Source organism: Apodemus sylvaticus, chromosome X (assembly GCF_947179515.1).
Source record: "Apodemus sylvaticus chromosome X, mApoSyl1.1, whole genome shotgun sequence".
NCBI lineage: Eukaryota > Metazoa > Chordata > Mammalia > Rodentia > Muridae > Apodemus > Apodemus sylvaticus.
This window is the reverse complement of record NC_067495.1, coordinates 19,371,208-19,394,126: the sequence shown is the minus strand read 5'-3', so window position 1 is coordinate 19,394,126 and position 22,919 is coordinate 19,371,208. Positions and strand designations below refer to the sequence as shown.

At 40.5% G+C, this 22,919-nt stretch overlaps 1 protein-coding gene across 10 annotated transcripts in view; it reads right to left on the bottom strand.

The window, feature by feature from the left end:
• Kdm5c (lysine demethylase 5C) overlaps positions 1 to 22,919 on the bottom strand; it is a 37,622-nt gene that overhangs the window by 3,467 nt on the left and 11,236 nt on the right. For 8 of the 10 annotated variants that reach the window (XM_052171850.1, XM_052171841.1, XM_052171840.1 and 5 more), the window contains exons 8-22: positions 21,902 to 22,060; positions 20,173 to 20,292; positions 19,900 to 20,058; positions 15,164 to 15,345; positions 14,906 to 15,068; positions 7,305 to 7,424; positions 7,004 to 7,198; positions 3,957 to 4,138; positions 3,754 to 3,878; positions 3,475 to 3,622; positions 2,667 to 2,772; positions 1,722 to 2,080; positions 986 to 1,124; positions 363 to 542; positions 67 to 204 (exon numbers count right to left, since the gene is read on the bottom strand). In XM_052171850.1, the coding sequence (XP_052027810.1) occupies positions 67 to 204; positions 363 to 542; positions 986 to 1,124; positions 1,722 to 2,080; positions 2,667 to 2,772; positions 3,475 to 3,622; positions 3,754 to 3,878; positions 3,957 to 4,138; positions 7,004 to 7,198; positions 7,305 to 7,424; positions 14,906 to 15,068; positions 15,164 to 15,345; positions 19,900 to 20,058; positions 20,173 to 20,292; positions 21,902 to 22,060 (2,475 nt within the window). The remainder of the gene's footprint in view (positions 1 to 66; positions 205 to 362; positions 543 to 985; positions 1,125 to 1,721; positions 2,081 to 2,666; positions 2,773 to 3,474; positions 3,623 to 3,753; positions 3,879 to 3,956; positions 4,139 to 7,003; positions 7,199 to 7,304; positions 7,425 to 14,905; positions 15,069 to 15,163; positions 15,346 to 19,899; positions 20,059 to 20,172; positions 20,293 to 21,901; positions 22,061 to 22,919) is intronic. The other 2 variants (XM_052171848.1, XM_052171849.1) reach the window with 1 other exon arrangement.

Here is a 22,919-nt window from a genome sequence, read left to right as displayed (position 1 = left end):
CCCATGGTCACAGGGTTCAGACAGTCATCACCAGGCTCTTTACCCATCTGTAGCTAAGCTTCTTACCACAGAGCCTGGGTCCCTGAGGTCCTGCGCAGACAGCCCCAACAGCTCTGTGTCAGATTTGTACAACCCCAGCTCCTTCTCCATCCACCGGCTGCGTTTGGTGCTGTCTGAGCCGGCGTCTGCACACGGGCAGAGCACCTGAGGCAGGCAGACAGAGGCAAATGACCAGGCTTCCCTACCTCCCCGTAGTCTTTCCTCCCCTCACCCATGCCCCCTCAAAAACTCATATTCTCAAATATATTTCAAAACAGTCAGTCAGATAACAAGAGGCTATAGGTAAAAGTGCTAGGTCTCACCTCCAATAATGTGTAGCAGGAATTCTTCTTGAGGAAGGTCTTGGAGGCCTTTTCTCTCCAGGAGTGTGCTATCAGTACCTGTGCCTCTAGCTGTCTCAGTTCCTCCAGCCCCACAGGGAGGTCCCGACCCACAGCTACGAGGCCCTCCAAGTCATCCAAGCAAGGGTAGTGGTCACCATTCTGAGCATAGGTGAGAGAAAAGGGCAAGTTGAACTTGCAAATACCTACTAATTCTCTATGTCTGCTCTGGGCTGGGAAGATGGTCTACTCTCATAGTCCCAGAGCAAAATCAACTGACACTGTCCTCAGGAGTACCCTCTACCATGCTTGTACTAACTGGCTCAGTCCAAGTAGCAAGTCAGCCTTCTAGGATACAGGACTAACCATGCATGCGTTTGTGGTCTTTTCTACCTACTGCCAGGTACCTGCCCTTTCTACTTTTGTAAACACCTGTCTCCTTGCTCTACCATCCACATCTTTCAGGCTAGCCTCAGCAGACCCTGTTCTGCAAACGTTATGTGATAGAGGTAGCATCCCTCTCTAGCCATACAACACAGCACAAGCCTATATATCATCTTTTCTAGCAACGTGGAAAGTCTAGGTGTGGATGGGGCGGTCCTTACTTGAATCTCATCCACATCAGCAATCCATGCCCGGGCCTTAGCAAGAGCCTCCTTGAGAGACTGGATGTTGGGCAGGTGAACAGGGATGTTTTCTGCTTCATGGATTATGGCCTCAAGTGTGGCTGGTGGATGCTTCTGCCTAAAAACAACAAAAGAAGGGGCGTGGAAGCAGGCCAGTTTGGTCTATGGATCAGAAAACAGCCTGATGAGTAGCTGTACAGAGCTGTGCTGTTATTTTTTTTCTGTAACTTCTGTGCTTTTACATTGGTAAAGATGGCTGCCAGGTTCTGCTTACTTGAGATTGCATGCACCCATAAATCCAAGAGCCTCTGTTTGCCACTCTGCCAGCCTGCTAGAAGTTTACCCTCTGATCACTTGTGTATCCTGTGGCATCTTTTTACAAATATCCACTCATCTGCTTGCTTCCTGTGCTTCTGGAGCATGTTTACATGCTGACCTACTGGTACTGGGCCACACACACACACACACACACACACACACACACACACACACACACACACCAGCCTACCTCTGCCTGTATATATATATGCTTAAAAAGAAAAAGAACCAATAAACAAACAAAACCCAAAAACCAAGACCAGGAACAAAAGAGCAGAGAAACTCAATATCCATACTCTGGGGAGTAACACCCAAGGCCACCCACAGCCATTTTCTTCAGATTCTCCACTAAAATTTGCAAGTAAAGAATGGCAGGAAGGGGAAAGGTTGGATTTACCTGGCCTCTAGGCAGAGGTGGGCTTTCTCTTCCCAGCGTTCAGCGATGGTCAGCAGCTCCTGAAGCTCTGCCTGGGCCTTATCCACAGCAGGGCTAGGGGCTACACTGGCACCCGCAACCAACAGTCCCCGCATGATGGCCAGGGTCCCCCTTCGGGCAGAGGGAGCCAGCGTGCGCTTTACCTCATCCAGCCACCGTGCCTGGTCCACCTGCCTTTGGAGCTGCTGGGCCTCAGGAACCTCCACACCCAGCTGCTGCCCTCTCTCCAACAGGGACTGCAGCAGCTCTGGACTGGAGGGCTGTGAGACCAGGGCCTCACGGGCCTCTGTCTGGTAAGCTTCCACCTGTTCCAGAATACCCTACCAGAGTACAGGATGAATAAAGAACAAATCCTTCAGATGAGGCCACTTAAGAGGACCCACAACATATCCTTCTGTTCCAGCATCTCCCAACACAACCTTTTGAGAAATGGAAATCTGACATGGACTGAACTGTCATTGTCTGAACTCTAAAACAGTAGTTCCCATAACTCTTGACTGCTCAATACGATACCCTATGGAATGTATTAAAATGCACATTCCTAGGCACTTTTATTCATGATTGGTCATAAATTTGTACTTCACTTTTCTCTACATGGGACTCTGTTCTCAAAGCACTGAGAGACCCTCCATCCTAAGAAATATTATGCTACATAAACCCTCATGCTCACTCTGGGGTCCCCTGCCTTCTCTACCCTACTTCTATTTTTATGAACTTTATTCATTGTTTCAGGCTCAGCAAACACCCTTGTTACCTCTTTTACCTCCTCAGGGAAGCCTTCCCTTCTCAACAGCTTGTACTCAGATCTCTGCTCCTTGTCCCAAATCCCAAACCTAAACCTTGTTCATACTTGGCACTATTTTCTCACACATGCACCCTGTCTTATCTAAACCCACCTCTCCTTACCTTGACATCCCCAATCTGGTGCATGGCACAGGGCAGGTTGTTCATCTGGCCCAAAAAATCCCGCAGCTCAGCCAGGGTCATCTGTAGACCAGCCGCCCTGTCAGGGCTATGGAGTTTTATGTATGAGATTTCAGATCCAAACCCAGGTCCCTCCTTTCATGTGTGTCAAAACCACTCCTCACCATATGTGTTTAACTTCGATCTTGTATCTCAATGTTCCCACAATTCCTAGGCTACAAGGAGGACTTTTAAATCTAAGCCTATTCATAGGGTGAAGGATAGGAGGAGAGAGGAAAACAGTAGGAGGGTGAAGAAGCTTATAAGCTAGTGATGCTAACAGAAGCCAGACTTTATCCTCACATCCCCCACTAACCTGCATGGAGCTGGAGATAGAACCCCAAGCCTCATATACTAGATATGACAGGGAGTTACACCACAAGCCCCTAACTTTACAATCCACCGTCTATTGCAGTGCAACTATACTGCTTTTCTTGTTTGTGTCCTATTCTAGCCCCTCAACCTCCCACACTCCTCCCTGCCCACAAACTCCCTCAACCTACCTCTCAAATCATCTACAGATGCTGATTATGAAATGTACACTTCTAACTTTTCTCATTGCCAAGACTCTCCTTCTCCATGAAAGTTCCTGTCTTCCTTGTACTCTGCAGTGCTTCCCAGGCTATCATCTCACATTTGGCAACTTCCTGCCAATTGTCCAAGCCCCCCACTGTATTCAGAATCCACCCCGTGTAATACACTTTTCAGCAGCAGCAAGCTATCTGTGCTACAACACCTCACATCAACATACCCAGCTTCCTGGCCACTGACCAATCCCAGAGCCCGGGACACACAAGCCTCCGCTTCACTCAGGCAGTTCTTCAGTCGCTGTAGAAGCTCACTGTTAGGAAATCTTCGCTCACGAGCCTCAGATTCTAATGCTCTCAGTTCTTCCAGGCCTGGAGAAAGAGAGTAGGAAGGATTAGGCAATATTAAGTAAAGGCAGAGGAAAAGGGCCAGGGATACCGAAGAAACAAGAATAGAACTTGTCTGTAAAGTCCCTCCAGCTACCCCACCCCCAGTTACTCACTGCGTTTTCGCCCATCTTCCACCTCCAGGGCCACTCGTACTTTGTTAGCCCAGGTGTCAAAGGACTCAGCTCGAACTTTCAGTTTATGCAGCATGGCGGGGAGCTCATCCAAGGTGTACCGATACCTGGAAAAGGACAGGGCAGAGTACACTTTAGCCCAACTTGGCACTCTCCTCCTTTCTTCATATAGGCCCTAGACTTACCGAAGGTACTGGCGGCTGCTGGAGCACTTGCAGAGGTCATTGATGTGAGAAAGGCAGACAAGGCCATCTGGGCAGTCATAGCAAGCCAGGGCAGATAGGAAACATGTGGTCTTGCACTTTATGCACTGACGTTCATCATCTGGAAGCAGCTCAAAAGCCTCTCGCTCAGCCTCGGTGATTCCCTGGGGCATATAACCCACACATTATTCAGAACCAGATGGGATGGCAGAAATCCCATCTCACTATCAGAGTAACTCAAATCTCTGATGATGGTTGTGAAGACTGGAACGCCAAGCTTCACATCATATCTGCCTTCTGTCAAGTCTATAATCTCAAAGCAGGGGTTCTGATGGATCATAATTGACAAGATCAGTATGGACTTCAGGACACAAAAAAAGAAGATAGAAAAATCTGGGTGAGATTCAGATTAAGAGCTGGGCATTGTGGCAAATGCTTGTAATTCCAGCATTCAGAAGGCTGAGGCAGAAGGATTACTGTGAACTCAATGCCAGCCTGGGCAATATAGCTAGCTATTTCACAAGACATATAAAACCAAGGACAAGTGAGATGAGTCAGCAGATAAAGGCTCTTGTTGCATAAACCTGGCAGCCTGAGTTCAATTCCCAGAAGCCATGTTAAGGAAGAAGGAAAAAATGGACTCGCCAAAGTTGTCTCCATACCTCCCATAGGATCACTATTGTACATGCACCACCCACCCAATAATGACAAAAACAATTAAAATGTTTAAAACAAAAATAAGCAATCCATGCCAATATGAAAAGCCAAATATGCAAACATGTCGGCATCACTGAAGGCAACAATTATGAGGAACTTTGGGAATTTTAAGAAGACATGTTGGCTCCGATAGCTTTGTCTTACATAACAACTTTAAACCTTGGGACTTACTTGTGCTCAGAAAGTATAATTTACTGAATTATGCTACCATATCTATGTTTTAATTAATAAAATTTCTTCAAACAAACAAAAACAAAACTACTATGTAAGGCATGAGGTCAACAAAAATTACACATCTTGCTCCACTAATGGGGTTGTGGTTGCTGCCCATTCATCATGTGAAAATTATTTAAATCTTTCTGGATTTGCTTCCTTCTCTTGTCAGCAGTAACTATCATCCTTGTTAGATTGTTTTAAGTATTTCAATTAAGAATTTAGTATATTAAGACTATGGATTATGAAGTACTCAACAAATATTCTACTTTTAGGTAAGAATATGCATCTCATAAGCATATTTTATTTTATTAAAGGATAACAGAAGAAAACCAGCAATTTGTCCAAGTGTGGATCTGACTACAGACAATTTTGAATCCAAAGTTAGAGAATGCTAAAAAGATAAAGCCCCTAGATTTCTTCAGATCACACACATGGGTTCATACTGAGTCATCTCCATAAAAATACTCAAACACACATTATCTCTTAAAGATCTCATGATTATGGTGTCCAGAACTCATCTCTGAGTTAAGTATCAAATGTACAGAATTCTGTCCAAATGGGAAGGTATTCTTACAAACTTGATTTTGTTCCTTTTCATACTGTGGCATAGCATGGAGCTATCGTTTAAAATATGGAGAATATGATACATGGAAAAGGCAAGAAATTTACCAACTAATAACACAAATGAGAAGCTGCAGACTTCGAACATTACGATAGCTGAAACTTGGCCTAGATCTAACACCCACAGCAAAGTTGTGAATCTTGCTTTATGTGTGTGTTTTAAGTCAAGCTTTGTTATGTAGCCTGGGCTGGCCTGAAACTTAGGGCAATCCTCCTCTATATGCTTGCTAAATGCTGAGATTATAGGTATGCACCACCATAACCAGCGTGTACATGAACTTAAACTAAAAATGCATTACCCCTGAAAACAGGCCATGCAGGATCCCCTAGGACCTGCAATGTTGGGGATTAAACCCAGTATCTTCTACATGCTAGGTGACACTCTGCCATTGAGCTCTAATACTAAATTTCTAACATCATCTCATGGAGACGCCTCATTACAGCTGTTCCCTAACCAGGTAGGTCAATTTATAGATTGCCTGCCTCTCTACCTTTGGAGTGCTGGGATTAAGGTCTGCCCCATTACACTCAGCCATAAATTACAAGACCAAAAGTCTTTAAAACTTGAAAAAAAAAAAAGCTAGATATGATGGAGCATACCTATTAATTTCAGAACTTAGGATACTGTGAAAAAGGATCAAAAGATAGCAAACATCAAAAAATAAATAAAATAGAATTTCCTAAGAAACATTCCATATTTTAATCATTTTCTTCATGTGTTAATACTACTGACACCAGCTGCTAGTATACTGCAAGGGTAGTAATAGATTCTTTTACAAATATCCAATCACTTGAGGTTTACAACCACTATTATAAATATCAAGCTTAAGATAGGCATGCTGGCGCACACCTTTGATCCCAGCACTTGGGAGGCAGAGCCAGGTAGAGTTTGAGGCGAGCCTGGTCTATACAGCAAATTTCAAGATAGCCAGGGTTACATGGAGAAACCCTATCTCAAAAACAAACAAAATCAAGCTTAGGTATTTATTACCATTTTACAAGGTAGGAAAGTGAGACTATCAGTTACATTTTAAGTAACTTGAAGGGACCAAAATGATCAACAACAGGGGTTTTCATCTGCCTGTCTATTTGGTTTTTTCGAGACAGGGTTTCTCTGTGTAGCCCTGGCTGTCCTGGAACTCACTCTGTAGACCAGGCTGGTCTCGAACTCAGAAATCCACCTGCCTCTGCCTCCCAAGTGCTGGGATTACAGGCGTGCGCCACCACCGCCCTGCTTGAACAAACATTCTTAACTCACTCAGCTACCTAAAAAGACAAACAGAATTCCCATTTTTCAGATGAGGAAGCTCACTCTCAGTGAAGTAAACTGACCTGTGTAAGTTGCCAGGTACTGTAAATACTGAGAATAAAATCTGCTTTTCAATTCAGGTGCACCTAGCTCTTTTCCCTACACACCAAGAATAAAGAGCACATCTATCCCTGGAAGTTGCCCTTTCTTCCCCACTACCACTTACCTTTTCCAACAGAGCCTTTCGTAGACGCCGCTCCTCTTGCACCATAATGAACATCTCCTTATGTACAGCTGCTGCCAGGTTCAGGTCCAGCTTCTCAGGACAGGCAGCCATCTTGCAAATGAGCTCCTCATGAGAAAAGACACAGTATCTTCGTAGCCGGCGGTAGTGCTCAATGCATTGACGCCCAGCAGGCAGCTGTGGACAGGTTCAAAGTTCAACTTGACCATGCCTGAAGGAAGCCGTGTATTGGCTTCCCTATCTTTCTGCTTCTCCCTACCAGCCCACCGTACTCTAGACTCACCCAGTCAGCAGTGCAAAAGTTGACTGCCTCAGCAAAGTTGTAGCCTTGGTTGAAACCACTGTGGTAAGCACGAGGAAAAGTGATGACAAATTCTCCTGCACATTGGTTTGTGCGAACAACCTAAGGGGGGTGTGTGTCAAAAAAAATGGGTGAGACCATTGAGATAAATTGAGGCTTTCAAGATGTAGGCAACCTAACCTAAAAGCAGGGTCCTAAAGGAGAGAAAGGAAGCTTCAGGAAAGAGAGTATGACAACAAAGTCCCAGGTCTCTACTCTGAAATGTGATTTGAGCCACTAGTGGCAGGAACTATATGCATTAAACCACTTCAATTTTCCTAGCAATATTTTAATACAATTATAAATATCACTTTCTACTAAGATGGCCATGATTTCCCATTTAATATTCATTTTATTACAATTTTAAGAGTCAAATGCTTCTATACTATTGATTATAAAACCATCAGGTGCTACTTTTTTCTCCTTCCCAGGGCCAATCATATTTATCTCTTCTGATTATTTGAGGTTTAGCATTAAACTAAATAATATGGATCTGGACGAAATTAACAGTAGCATTAGCTGGCTAGAAAAATGGCTCAGCAGTTAAGAATGTACAGAGGACCAGAATTAAGTTTCCAGTACCCATACTGGGTGGCTCATAACTACCTATAACTCCAGCTCCAGAGGATTCAATGCCCTCTTCTGACTTCCACAGGCATTGGCACCCACATACACATACCCTCACATAAACATATAACTAAAAATCTTTTCAAAAACAACAAAAATAGCAGCATGCACTTTTTCAAGTTGTTTAGTTTTCTATACATATACTAACTTGAGCCCTAACTTTCTAATACGAGTCTAAACAGCTTTCCCATACATTTTTACCTTTCTGTTAAGTCAGCTTTGGGTTTGTTGGGGGCGTATGTGAAGGAAATTATTTTCTTTTTTGGAGATAGGGTAGTACCAAATATGTAGCTCAGGCTAGCCTTGAACCCACAACCCTGCTTCATCCACTCCAGTGCTGGGATTATAGGTGTTTATCAACACATCCAGTTTCATATAGATTTCTTATCTTTCTCATCTGTACCACTTCTCAATTTTGTGAGATATCTCATTTCCTAAATCCTACGCTCTTTGTTGATTTATTACTTTGCTGTGCCTGAACATGGTGAGAAAGCTTATTTGGGAGGGAGGTGTTTAGTCTAACTCTTAAAGTTGACTGCATATACAATTCCAAAATGAAAATCATTTCAAAGGGTTTTTGTTGTTTAAGACTCTAGCACTGGCTGGCCAAGTACTCAGTAAGTAGGCCAGAGTAGCCTTGAACTTGTGGCAATTATACTACTTGATCCTTACAACTACTGGGATCACAGGTATTCTGAACTCTTTCTGAAGTCTTTGTTTCAATGCTGTTAAAAGATTTGTCATTTAAACCTGTTTCTTAGCCGGGCGGTGGTGGCGCACGCCTGTAATCCCAGTACTTGGGAAGCAGAGGCAGGTGGATTTCTGAGTTCGAGGCCAGCCTACTCTACAGAGTGAGTTCCAGGACAGCCAGGGCTATACAGAGAAACCCTGTCTCAAAAAACAAAAACCAAACAAACCAAACAAATAAACCTGTTTCTTCAAGATTTTTATGTGATTCTTCTCCTCTTAGCGTTTAACAAAAAAAAAAAAAAAAAAAAAAAAAAAAAAAAAAAGTTCACAAGATCTATCTTTGTATGGATCTGTTTTTATTCATATACTAGGTAGGCCACTTTGATTCAAGAAAAAAATTTTTAGGGCTATATAGGCTCAGCAGTTAAGAGAACTGGCTGCTTTTCCAGAGGACCCAGAGTCAATAGCCAATACTCACATGGTGACTAACAATTTCTGCAACCCTACTTTCAAGAGATGCAAAGAGCCCTCTTCTGGCTTTCATAGGTACCAGTAATGCACATGGTGCACTGATATACATGCAGGCAAGACAGCCATACATATAAAGTAAGAATCTTATTTTTTAAATTTTATTAATAATTATGCCATTTATCTACTCTTTGTGATTTCTATTATCTGATATTATACAGATTTTATAATGTTTTTCCTATCTTCTCTCATTTTTTATCTTTTCATCCTATTATTTCAAGTACTTATTTTCTGTTTTTACTGCTTTTCTGGATTTCACTTTTGCTATCAAAATTTCAATGTCCCAAGAGCTCAGTAGTTTCTCTATACGCTTTTTGAAACAGCATACCACTTTTCAGAGAGGCAGTCCCTCTTATTCAAGACTCTTTGTGGAAGCCCCCCATATACAACATTGTTTTTCCTACACATACATATAAATGGGAATTTGATTGTTTCATCTTAACAATGCAGTTTTTGCAGTCTGCAGTGTGACAAATCTGGCACCTTTTTTTCCCTTTTACAAGATCCTAGCAAAAATAGTATATATATATTTTTTTCTTTCCTTAAGTTTAAACTTCACAGAAAAAAAAAATACACTTCTCTTGTCATATTTGACCTCCCTACATCACTACTCTTACACTTAAGGATATTATTAAGTAAGTCAAGGGTTGTTTGAAAGCAAGCACTCCCATACCTTGGCAGTCAATCTACTAACAACTGACCAGTGACTAACAATATAGGTAGCATCCAGGGCATGGCACAATGGACAAACGGATGATTAATGCCTCAGGTAGGGCCTTAGGACAGAGTATATAGTAAGATTAGATCTTACTACCCTACACAAAATAGCATATCATTTTAAAGCAATTGCTCATTTCTGGAATTTACTAAATATTTTTGGGCTACAATTGACCATGGATTTATGAAAGCAAAATAATAAATATTTGATCATGTTAATGGAGTCTATTTTCCTTTTAAAGTTTATTCCTTCCAGCCAAGCCTATTTCTCCAAGTTGCTTTCTTACTATTTGGTTCTATTTTTCTTAGTTTTTTTTTTTGTTTGTTTGTTTGTTTCATTTTGATTACCTAATAATCTGGGGTTCCCTACTTATTCTTAAGAGACCCCCCCCCAAAAAAGCTAAATGAAAGCTCCACTCCAAAAAGCACCTAGGTGACATTTATCAACTTGTGAGCTTCACTGCAGGGTGATCAGGGTAAACCATTTAATCTGGGGAATTCTAGAGTTGTGTTCTTCTTATACCACTCAAATTCCCAAATTCCCCTTCCCTTCTAAAAAATACTCATACTTTCTGTCTGCAGGAAATGACCCAGGTGTCAACAAACTAACAGGCGAATGAGGAAAAGTGGCCAGGATCCAGTATGTACACAAAGATGAATCCTACTGTTTACCCTTTAACTTACACCTTTAACTGTACTAGCTATACCATGGAGATCTCAATCCTCTGTTTTAATTTTTTCAGAAATAAATCTTCAAGAATGAGGCAATGTCACATATCAGATAAAATGGGAATCTCAGTTTCTTTTATAGACATGAAACCATCCACCATTACCTCCAGAATGCCAGGTACTGTGGAGTATAACCCTTAAGTGATCATAAAGTATGAGTGATTAGAATCACTTTGGTTCTAATGTGTTCTCAGTAGTGGCTTAAGATTCAATCAATTGGGGCTGAAGAACTGGCTCACTGGTTAAGAACACTTGTTCTAGAAAAGACTTGAGTTGGGTTTCCATTATGTATCTGGCAGCTTACAGCCTCCTGCAACTCCAGGACCAGAGAATTAATTATCTATTGGTCTCCAAGGGCAGCTGCCACAAACCACAAGTGCCTCACATACTCATACACACACACTCACATATACATACAAATAAAAGTAAAACAAACCTAATTTTTCTATAAAAAAAAAAAAAAAAACCCAAAAAACAGAATTGTAGTGTCTGCTTTTTAGGGTCAAAACTTTTATTGTTGGGGTTGGGAGATGGCTCAGTGGTTAACAGTTGTTGCTCTTATAGAGGACTCAGGTTTGATTTCTAGAACCTACATGGTAGCTTACAACCACCTGGAACTATATAGTCAGTTCTTGGGGTCGGATGCTTTCTGACTTCCTCAGGCATCAGGCACACACATAGTACACATAAATACACGCAGGAAAAATACTTAGGCACAAACCTAAAAATAATTTTTTAACGTCAATTAAAAAAAAAGGAATTTTATCAGTGTCCTGTTTTTCCATCTCTATGGTTTTAAATCACTTTTTGCCATTTTACTGGGTTTCAATAAGGAGAAGTAGCTATTTATATATTTAATTTGTTTCTTTAACCAAGAAGTTTCACAAAATGTATAAAGATGAACATTCAATGCTAGCCAATGCACAGTGAAAGGATAAGTGCCAGGTTAAGAATCAAATTCTCCCTGAAAAGTACATTTTCTTTCTTTCTTTTATTATTATTTATTAACTTGGTGCTAGAAATTAAAGCCATGATCCTTGAGCATATATGTACCTCACTAACCTGCTAACACATATCAAGAACCTGGTTTGTTTCAGCTCAGTAAATCTGCTAGAATTCCAGAATAATTTGAGGCATATCATTATCTAGTATAAATCTTCCTATTAATGATGTATCACCATCAGTTTCTTAAATGAGTTAGCCTCAAAACATTTCTTGCTTTTATTAGTGCTATGGCTTCCAGCAATCACCAGAAATGTTTTGTAAATAATAATAACAACAAGAACAACAACATCAACTCTGACCATGGCATGCCTCACCCAAGCCCCTCTGGAATAAATTCCATTATTACATAAAGTCTAGCAGGCAAATTCGTATTCTTTTAAATAGGACTGTGGAATGGACAGAACCAAATGTTCGTCTTTTAAAAATTTGTGAAACTTATTTAAAGAAATAAATGAAATATATAAATACTTTTACAAACCTGGTCTAGATAACGCAAGTCCTAAATTGCCCAGTATACTGTTTTCTTTCTTCCACTTGGGTACACACCCAATGCAGGAATTGCTTTATTGACCTTCAGGGTGGTGACCAGTGTCCTTACATACAGAAAGTACTTTAGCAATATCTATTTTATAATCTCATAGATGCAAAAACCAAGTTCCAGAGAAGCCTCAGCTAGCAGACCAGGAAAATGTTCCTAATTTCTTCTTAAGCTTATTTTGCTAGTGTTACTTTTCTGTTTGTACTTTTTAAAAAACACCCCTATCCAGATATTGTGGTACATTTCAACAATCCCAGCATCTGGAAGGCTAAGGTAGGAGAATCACAAGTTTGAGGTTATCCTGAGCTACCTAACAAGTTTAAGGCTAGCCTAGGCTACACAGTGAAACAGTAACTCAACAACAAAACAAACAACTAGTCATTCTATTTTATAGCTATTAAAAATGAGAAATATGGTTCTTCCACCACATGAGCCCTGGAGATCAAATTCAGGTTTCTAAGACCCACTAAGAGAAGCCCCCCCCCCCCCCAAAAGACCAAACAGTATTCTATTTGCATGAACAAGCAAGGAAGGCAAATATAGAACCAGAAAATAAATTAAACAGTCACCGAGTCCTATAGGCCAGAATGCAGAGTGACTATGAATAAGGGGGGTTTTCTGGGGTGGCAAAAAAATGTTTTAGAATTGAATTACAGTGACAACAGCAAATCTCTGTAACGACATCTAGATTATACAATTAAAATGGATGAATTTTTCAGAATATAAATTGTACCGAAATGAAGTTGTTTTTAAAAAATATAATGGTAGTTATAAAGACATACTAGACCAGCACTGTCATGAGAAATATAACAGGTTTATTTCTAAGCACAAAAGTACTTAGAAAAAATTTCTTTCCTTGCCTGGTACAGGATACTATACACAGGCCCTTGTGAATGCTAGACAAATATTCTACTGAGCTGCAGGCATTGAACGTAGGAGCCTCTTAACTCAGCTTCTCAAACGGTTCATGTTATAAGTAAGGCACATAACATCAAGCCTGGCTATTTTAAAATTCTTCGGTAGCCACATTAAAAAAAATAAAATATAAATAAAAATATTTTTAAAAAACAGGTAAATAATTTTAATGTATTTTACTTAACAAAGTCAGAATATTGATGTCTTAGTGTTTAGGTGGTAAAGTATTCATGAGATACTTTATACTTTACATTAACACAAAATCTTGAATTACAACATCCATTTTATACTCTCAGTACATCTGATGTGGGACTAATCAAATTTGAAATGCTCAGTGGCCACATGTGACTAATGGGTATTAAGCTAGACAGTGCAGTTCTAGGTCATACATACAAGAAATTATAAGTTCACAATTTTACTAATATATCAAACTTGACATAAAAACAAACAAACAAACAAAAAAGCAAAAAACCGACCATGGAAATACAACAAATGTTTAGGATAGTTGGAATAGGGAAATGACCAATTTTCCATTTTTGGGAAAGGAGATATGCTTTTTAAAAAGAAATGGCCTCTCCCGGAGGAAGGGTAGTGTGTACTTTATGGGTGGGGTGGGGACACACATGACATGGCACAAAAACTTAAACAAAGCTTTAATGTAGTGGTCACCAGTTCCATCTGTGCTGTCAAAATAATAGGATGTTATCCTTTTAAATGGCTGAGTAGCATTCCAGTGTGTATATCATATTACTTTTTCTTTAGTTGGTAGACATCTTAGGCAGGTTTCCTTTTCTTGGCTGTTTTATAAACAGTCTTATAGTGAACATGGGAGTGCAGCTATCTTTTCAAAATGCCAATTTTGTTTCTTTTGGTTATAGAACCTGTAGTAGAATTGCTACATCATATGGTAGCTTTATTTTCAAAGTTTTGAAGAACTTCCATACTGTTTTCCAGAACAGCTGTACTGATTTATGTTTTTACTGTAATATTTGGAGCTTCCCATATCATTGCTAGTGCTCATGATCATGTTGCTATACTGGAGACTGACCCAGGGCTTTGTGCATGGTAGGCAGGTACTCTACCACCTGTTTTCATCCCTTGTCTATTTGTCTTTTCTTTTTTTAATTTACTAAGACTTTATTATACAAAGCTTACAAATAAAAGTCATCACACAAAACTGTAGTCTGCCAAGTTAAAATGAAAATCATAGGTGATTTGGATTAGAATGTATATTGCCAATCCAAAGAGCCTAGAGATACTGAAGAGGACAGGCTGGAGAGATGGCTCAGCGAATAAGAGAACTTGCTACTCTTGCAGAGTTTGGTTCTCAACACTCACATAATGGATCATAACCATCTATAACTTCTGTTGTAGGAGATTTAACACCCTCCTCTGGCCTCCATGGGCACAGCACACACATGCATATACAGAAACATAGGCACACACATACACACACAAATATATAAAATTAAAAAGAAAAGCAAAACGACTTTCTAGACCTGTCCTTCCTCCATTTCCCTTTTTTACTAGCTAGAACCTAGAGATGATAACAAGCTATCCCTAAGGTAGCCTAAAGTATCCCTCAAACCCATGGCCCAAAGAACTCACTATCACATTGCATATCTAACCAACCATGATGATCACAGATCTGAAAAGAACCATACCTACAGCCCAATCAAGGCAGAACAGGAATAAGAAAAAGCAGGGATAAATCACAAGTGAAGACTACAATTACCAGCACAAAAGTCATCAGTACATCATTCCTATACCTTGCTTATGGTTCGTAGGAACTCACCGGCACACCATGGGACATGAGTGTGTTAGGATTCATGAGGGTGACAAGTTGGTGAAGGAGATCAGGCTGGCTATCAAAAAGCTCAGGTGTCAGCTTCTTCATCACTTCTTCCAAGTGTTCTGCTGCAAGCGATGGGACTCCATACCAGGTTTTTGGCTCACCCCTGCTCAAGTTAAAGGGGATACAGAATAGTCATGTGCACAGTTATGTAGGGAGCTCACCCTGCCTGCCTCCCCAGCTTGCCATAGCCCCACTCACCAGTGGAGGTAGTTAATAGAGTAACTCCAGTGATCCTCAATATGCCAGCAAAAGGCTGAGAAGACCATTCCCACATACAGCCACGGTACCTTCATGCCAGATATATCTGCGTTGATGTGGCACAGTACAGACTGCTCCAATACAGGCATCACATTCAGGTTCCAACCACTTCTAGCATATTCCTGTCAGGTCAAGTGTAGAAAAGGATGAGGATCATGCTAAGGAACTGAGTTTCCGCCCCATGACAGATGATTGAACTTTGGGCTCACAAATGCTAGGCAAATGTTCTATTACTGTAACCTGAGTTCTTTCTACTTTGAGATATGGCCTCACTAAGCTACTATGGCAGGCCTTGAGTTTATGATCCTTTTGCCTCAACCCCCTGAGTAGCTGGGATCATAGGTGCAAAGCCCAGCCTTTTTAAAAATTTTCGTGTGTGTGTGTGTGTGTGTGTGTAGTTTATTTTTAGTGTATGTTTGTGTGGGTACACATGTGTGAACATACATGTGGAGGCCAGAGGTCAACATCAGTTATCCTCCTCTATCATTCTCTGTTACTTTTTGAGAGGGGATCTATCACTGCCCCCAGCTTTCAGCAATTGCCTACACTGGCTCTGGCTGCCTTCCCTCAGCACTAGCGTTAAAGAGGCAAGCTGTTACACCTGAGTTTTATGTGGTTTCTAGGGATCCAAATTTGGGTTCTCGTGCTTAAAGAACAGTCACTTTACCAATTAAGCCATCTCCTCAGCCTCATTGTTTTGGTTTAAGACAAAACCTCATTATATAGCTCAGGCCAGCATCAATGTCACAGTAAGCTGCCTGAACCTCTTAAAGGCTGAGATTACAGATGTTGAGTGATCACACTCAACAAAAACTTAGTTATTTGTTTTCATATAGGGAGTCTTCATATTGGCATCATACCAAACAACATATGAGTCTTCTCTGCTTCTTCCCCCCCAAATGCACACACAGAAATGTTCAATTCAATTCAGTTTAATTTCATGAAGATTATGGATATATATCTACCATAAGGCCTGTTCCACCAACTGGTTTTCAACAAGTCCTAGGAACTTAACTGGTAGTACATACCAGTTAATGTTAGCAAGCAGGAGGTTGAGACAGGAAGTTCACAAATTTGAGGCTAGCCTGGTCTACGTGGAAATATCCTTTGTCAAAAAATAAATGAAACTGTATGCAGCAGTACATGCCTTTAATCCCAGCATTCAGGAAGCAGACACAGACAGACCTCTGTAAATTCAAACCCAGTCTGGTCTACATAGTGGGTTCTAGGCTAGCCAAGGCCACCAAAACAATACAACAAATAAACAAAAGATAGTCTTTCTAATAAATTATGCTACATAAACTGATGTATCTATAAGCAAAAGAAAAAAATGACCCATATTCAGTAACAAAAGTAAACTCTAAACAGATGAAAACTTAGCCAGGCAGTGGTGGCGCACACCTTTAATCCCAGCACTCTGGGAGGCAGAGGCAGGTGGATTTCTGAGTTCGAGGCCACCCTGGTCTACAGAGTGAGTTCCAGGACAGCCAGGGCTACACAGAGAAACCCTGTCTTGAAAAACCAACCAACCAACCAACCAACCAACCAACCAACCAACCAACCAAACAAACAAAGATTCTAACTATGAATTTATGAGATAAAACATGAAAAATGCTACAGGACATTGAAATGCGCAACAATTTCTTATTCAAAACTTGAAAAGCACAAGAAACAACAACAAAAAGATAAATGTTACTGTAACAAACTAAAAAGCTCTGCATAGCAAAGGAAACAAAAGGCAAGCTTTTTACATGCTTGCAATCCCAGCATTCAGAAGGCTGAGGAGAAAGAATGACTGCTATACAAGTTTAATAGGAGCCCAGGCCAGGGCTACATAGTGAAACCTGGTTTCAAAGGAGGAAAAAAAAAAAAAAACAAAAACCAAGAAGTCAAAACTCAAAAAGCTAAACGAAAAACCAAATAAAACACACACACACACACACACACACACTCTCTCTCTCTAGCAAAAAGACAATATACAGAATAAGTATTTGCAAAATATTTGCCTAACAAGACATTAACAATCATCGTTAAAAAATGTAAAAGAACTCAAAAACATTCAACAACAAAAAAAAAAACCCAGATAAAACCAGATTTAAAATAGACAGTAAACAGTTATGAACAATTGAAAGATTTAAAAATTGTTAAAATGATGACATACAAATGAAAAATGTTCAATATAATTAATCATTAAAGAAACACAAGCCGGGCGGTGGTGGCACACGCCTTTAATCCCAGCACTCTGGGAAGCAGAGGGAGGTCGATTTCTGAGTTCGAGGCCAGCCTGGTCTACAGAGTGAGTTCCAGGACCGCAAGGACTACACAAAGAAATCCTGTCTTGAAAAAACCAAAAAACCCAAGCCAAGCCCACAACAAGGGATCACCTGAATTGAGTAAGAATGACTTTTAGTGCCGGGTGTGGTGGTGCGCGGCTTTATTTCCAGCAGTGGGAGGCAGAAGCAGGAGGATCTCTGAGTTTATAGCCAATCTAGCCCCAGAGTAAATTCCAGGACAGCCAAGACTACATAGAGTAAAACATAAACAAACAGAACAAAAACAAAACAAAATGAAAAAAACTTTTATAAAAAAAAGTTTTATGTGATGATTTTTATTTGTAAGTTTTGCATAATAAAATTTTAGTAAATTAAAAAAAGAAAAGACAAATAGACAAGGGATGAAAACAGGTGGTAGAGTACCTGCCTACCATGCACAAAGCCCTGGGTCAGTCTCCAGTATAGCAACATGATCATGAGCACTAGCAATGATATGGGAAGCTCCAAATATTACAGTAAAAACATAAATCAGTACAGCTGTGCTGGAAAACAGTATGGAAGTTCTTCAAAACTTTGAAAATAAAGCTACCATATGATGTAGCAATTCTACTACAGGTTCTATAACCAAAAGAAACAAAATTGGCATTTTGAAAAGATAGCTGCACTCCCATGTTCACTATAATACTGTTTACAAAACAGCCAAGAAAAGGAAACCTGCCTAAGATGTCTACCAACTAAAGAAAAAGTAATATATGATATACACACTGGAATGCTACTCAGCCATTTAAAAGGATAACATCCTATTATTTGTGACAGCACAGATGGAACTGGTGACCACTACAATTAAGTGAAATAACCCAGGCACAGGAAGGCCAGTGCCATGTGATCTTGGTCCAATGTGGAATATAAAAAAGTCGATTTCGGGGCTAGAGATGGCTCAGCGGGTAAGAGCACTGACTACTCTTCCAGAGGTCCTGAGTTCAAATCCCAGCAACCACTTGGTGGCTCACAACCATCTGTAATGGGATCTGATGCACTCTTCTGGTGTGTCTGAAGATAGCTACAGTGTACTCACATACATAAAATAAATAAATCTTCTTTAAAAACTTGATTTCTTAGATATGTAAAGTAAAAAGTTGGTTTCTAGAAGCAGTGGAGTGCAAGGGGAGGGAGAGATACACAAAAAGATTGATTAATGAATACTAAGTTAAAAGTTAAACAGAAGCAGGACATTCTTGTATATTATTGCACAGAGGGACAACTAGATACAATAATTATGCATTACACATCTTAAAAAGCCTTATGAAGATTTTTAATGTTTTCACAATAAAAAATGTTTCAGAATATGCACTGGTTCATACAATGTATTTATGTTTTAGAAACATCACATGGTATCCCATAAATACAAATAATTTATTTCTTGAGATTAATTTTTAGTTTTAAATAAGTGTATGCATGTGTTCTACCTAAGTACCCAAAGAGGCCAGAAAAGAATGTTGGATCCCCTGGAACTAGAGTTACAGTTGGTAGTGCACTGCCCAATGTGGGTGCTTGGATCAAATTTGGGTCTTCTGCAAAAGCAGCCATCTGTCCAGCTCCAATATGTAGAATTTTAATATTTTTATGTATCAATTTTTCAAAAGTTCAAATTAAATCCTAACAAGCCAAAAACGGAAACTAAACAAGCAAAACAAAAATCTGAACCTAAATGCATTTTTGTATTCAGTTAAGCTTGAACTCTCAATTCTCCCTGTACACGCCAATCCTCCATACAGAACACATACAAAAGGAGCCAGCACTCTTTAGAGCACTTACCTACTTCTCACAATAATTCTTATAAGAAATTTGCAGGCTGGGTGGTGGCGGCACATGTCCTTTAACCCAAGCCCCTGGGAGGCAGAGGCAGGAGGATCTCTGAGTTTGAGGGCAGCCTAATCTATAAAGTGAGTTCAAGGACAGCCAGAGCTACACAAAGAAACCCTGTCTCGAAAAACAAAACACCAAACCAAACCAAACCAACTAGAAAAAAGAATCACGGTAGGAATATCCCCATGTTACATAAGGAAACAGGCTCAGGTCAGTTAATATCCTTGGGAGGCCTGCTCTTTTTCTGAAGGGAAATGGAAGAGGAGTGGATGTTGGGGAGAGGGAATGCAAGGTGGGGAGGCTGGAAGGAAGTGAAACAGTGGTTGGGATCTATTACATGAGAAAAGAATTTTTAAAACAGCATCTCATGCATGCACATTTCACCTAGGCTGTGTTCTTCTCTCTATAGCACTTCATCTACACTTCAAAGTAACTACTTAAAGCAGGCATAAAAGGGGATTTCAATGCCTTTCAGACACTAAATAACTTGCCCAAGCTCATACAACTTGACATATAACCATCAGATCACCCACTCACCTCCTCCTCTGGGGTTAGGTGCCGCTTACTGTCACTGACAGGGAAACCGCTGCCAAATTCTTTGGAATGGATGTCAGCCCCATACTCCACAGTTACATCTTCCTCGATGCTATTCACCAGCCGCCAGAACTCCTTCTCTACAAGTTCTGTGGGCACCATCTGGAGGAAAAGGATAGTAAATGACATCTTATCCTATCAACATTAATTCAGGGAGGTACAGTAGCAGTGCCTATGAACCTAGTCCCAGCATTACCCCAGCCCTCCATCACCTACATGCACAGGCATGTTGAAGTAGTCAGCTTTAAAGGAGTCAGCCATCTCTCCAAAGCTCTGCAGAGTATATTCCCGGGTAGCTTGCTCAAAACCAAAGGCTTCAGGGGGTCGCTTACACTCCTGAAACCCAAAAGAGGACAAATCAAAAAATAGAGGCAAAGAGCAAATCATCTCAAGTGGAACTAAAACATGGGATGGAAGTAGGGAGGGAGAACTGCCTTCACTCAGCCTTTTGGTGTATCAAGCTCTCTTTCCCTCCTCGCCACATCACATGTATTCATGCCACAGGCATTTCTCTTATACTTCTGCTCATTGTTAGGGTTTGAAATGTCCTTCCCCAAAAGTTCATGTATTAAAGATTTGGTCCCAAGATGGTGGTAGTGCTATTTTAGAAAGTTCTATATTCTTCAGGAAGTGGGGACTAGTTGTAGACAGTAGGTTGCAGGTTGAGTTCCTCTGCCCAGTCCCACACCGTCTTTGTCTTTCTGCTTTCTAGCTGTCAGAATGTGAGTTGAGCCATAAGCACCTCCCCACCACGATGGGCTGAAACCTCTAAAACTTTGTTTCCTCTAAACTGTTCCTCTCAGGGACTGCAGAAATAGCTTAGCAGTTAAGAGCACTTATTGCTCTTGCAGAAGACCCAGGTTCAATTCCCAACACCCACACAGTGTTCACAACCACCTGTAACCCTACACATCTTGGGTACTTGGCCCTCACTGCTGCTTTTGTGGCCCCTCCTTACTACACTACACCTACCTGCCCTAGGCAAATTCTCTCCTGAATACCTCTGTTCCTGCAAAATCTGGTTTCCTTATCTGGAACATGAACCAAATCTAAATATCTTAATAGATGAGGAAAGCAAGTAATCATTATATCCATTTGATAAAATTTCCTATCTTTAATTCATTTAATGTAGAAAAAAGTATGAAGTTAGAAGTCTTTATAAACTATAGAACAAGATTTTCTTAAAGTGTCTTAAAGATAATTATATGTAAGACAAAGAAAAGAAAATACTTGGGAATCAAAAGGGCATTTAAAAAAATTTTTTTTCTAGACAGGATGGTGCAGGCCTACAATTCCAGTTCCTTTGAAGGCTGAGGGAGGACTCCAAATATAAAATCTACCTGGGCCACAAAGTGAATTTGAAACAAAAATAAAAAATAAAACACAGCCTGAAGAAACAGCTCAGTGGTAAAGAGCACTTCTTTAACATGCTCAAACCCCTAGGTTCAATAAATAGAAAGATGGTCTATCTATAGCTAGCTAATCCTATCATTTAAAGCTCATTCCTAATCACTACCCATATTTTCCTGTGCACGGTGGCTCACTTCCATAATCCCAGGCTCTGGCAGGCTAAGGAAAAAGGACTGATAGAATTTTGAGGCTAGCTTGTGCTACAGAATAAGACTCTATCTCAACTAAGCAAACCAACCAATCCACCTTTCCTATTTGGTCAACTACAACTCGGGATTTTTAACATCCAATTTTAATATCTGCTTATATGTCAGTACACATAGTTCATTACCACACACACAGTCCATTGTAATAACCCATAGATAGTCTCAGAGCTCCCAGAGGACAGGAGCATAAATTACATCTTCTCTTTCTCACAAAAGCTCTGCAGAGCTTGAGGTCCCAAAGCAGTAGTAGTATGGCTGAGGCATAAGGCTCCTCTTAGGCTATACAAAGGCAGACAAAGATATGTGGACTGGGACTGGGAAGGTCTTACCGCCATGACACACTTTGGACACCTCCAGACACCTTTCGGGATTTCAGGCAAAGGAGGCAGCAGGCAAAAGATGTGGTAATTGTCATCACAGCCATCACACAGTAAGAGTTTGTCATCTTCATCTCCTCGGGAACACATTCGGCATACGTATGATTCAATCTGCCAGAGAAAAGCAAAGGGTTATGAATATAGGCCCTGCCCAGTCTTCAAACACCAGGCCCCTCCAGGTGTTTGAAGAGTCCAGGAGAGTTCTCTGTTAGAAGCCAGAGGTGTCTGTTGGCTGGGTTGTTCATGGCCCTAAACAGGCTAGCCATTCAAGGTCTGGAGTTCAGTTGCATGCATGTACCACTTCCCCAGATAAACACAGATATGAGAAGTCTTTATTAGTCTTCAGTCTTCTCAGTTTTATTCATTAGATAAAGTGTTCTTATGGCAGAGATGAGGAAAATCTGGTATCTGCCTTCAAGAGGCACACAGTATTCATAACAATTGAAAACCGCCATAGCAGCACATAAGAAATATTTTGGGTACCCAGAGAAGGAAGCAGCACTCGTATTACTTAGAGATGAGGGAGGACTGCAAGGAAGTACTTCATTCTGAAGGGGACACTTGGAATAACTGAAACTTGAAAGCATGCTAGTACTTGGCAATTGGAGCAGAGCACAAAGAGAAATTCTTTGAGGCAGAAAAAAACATGTACAAGGAATGTAAGATTATAAAAGAAATATTGGTACATCTCTTGAAAAAAAATGAATACACCTACAAGTAGTTCAGAACAGCAATAGCTGAAAAGTGAGATAGGCAGTGGTGGACAACAAACTTAGAGGTCAGCAGGGACTGGATCATGCATGGTAATGAAGATAATGAAGATCTTAGCCTTTATCCTGAAGCACTGGACAATAGGAGTCTTCTCCTAGCACTTTATATGGACAGTAGTTGTTTACTGTTTTGGTTTTTGTTCCAAATTAGCTGCACTTGTTTTCCCCAATTAAGTAAGTTGCCTACAGGCAGGGCCCTC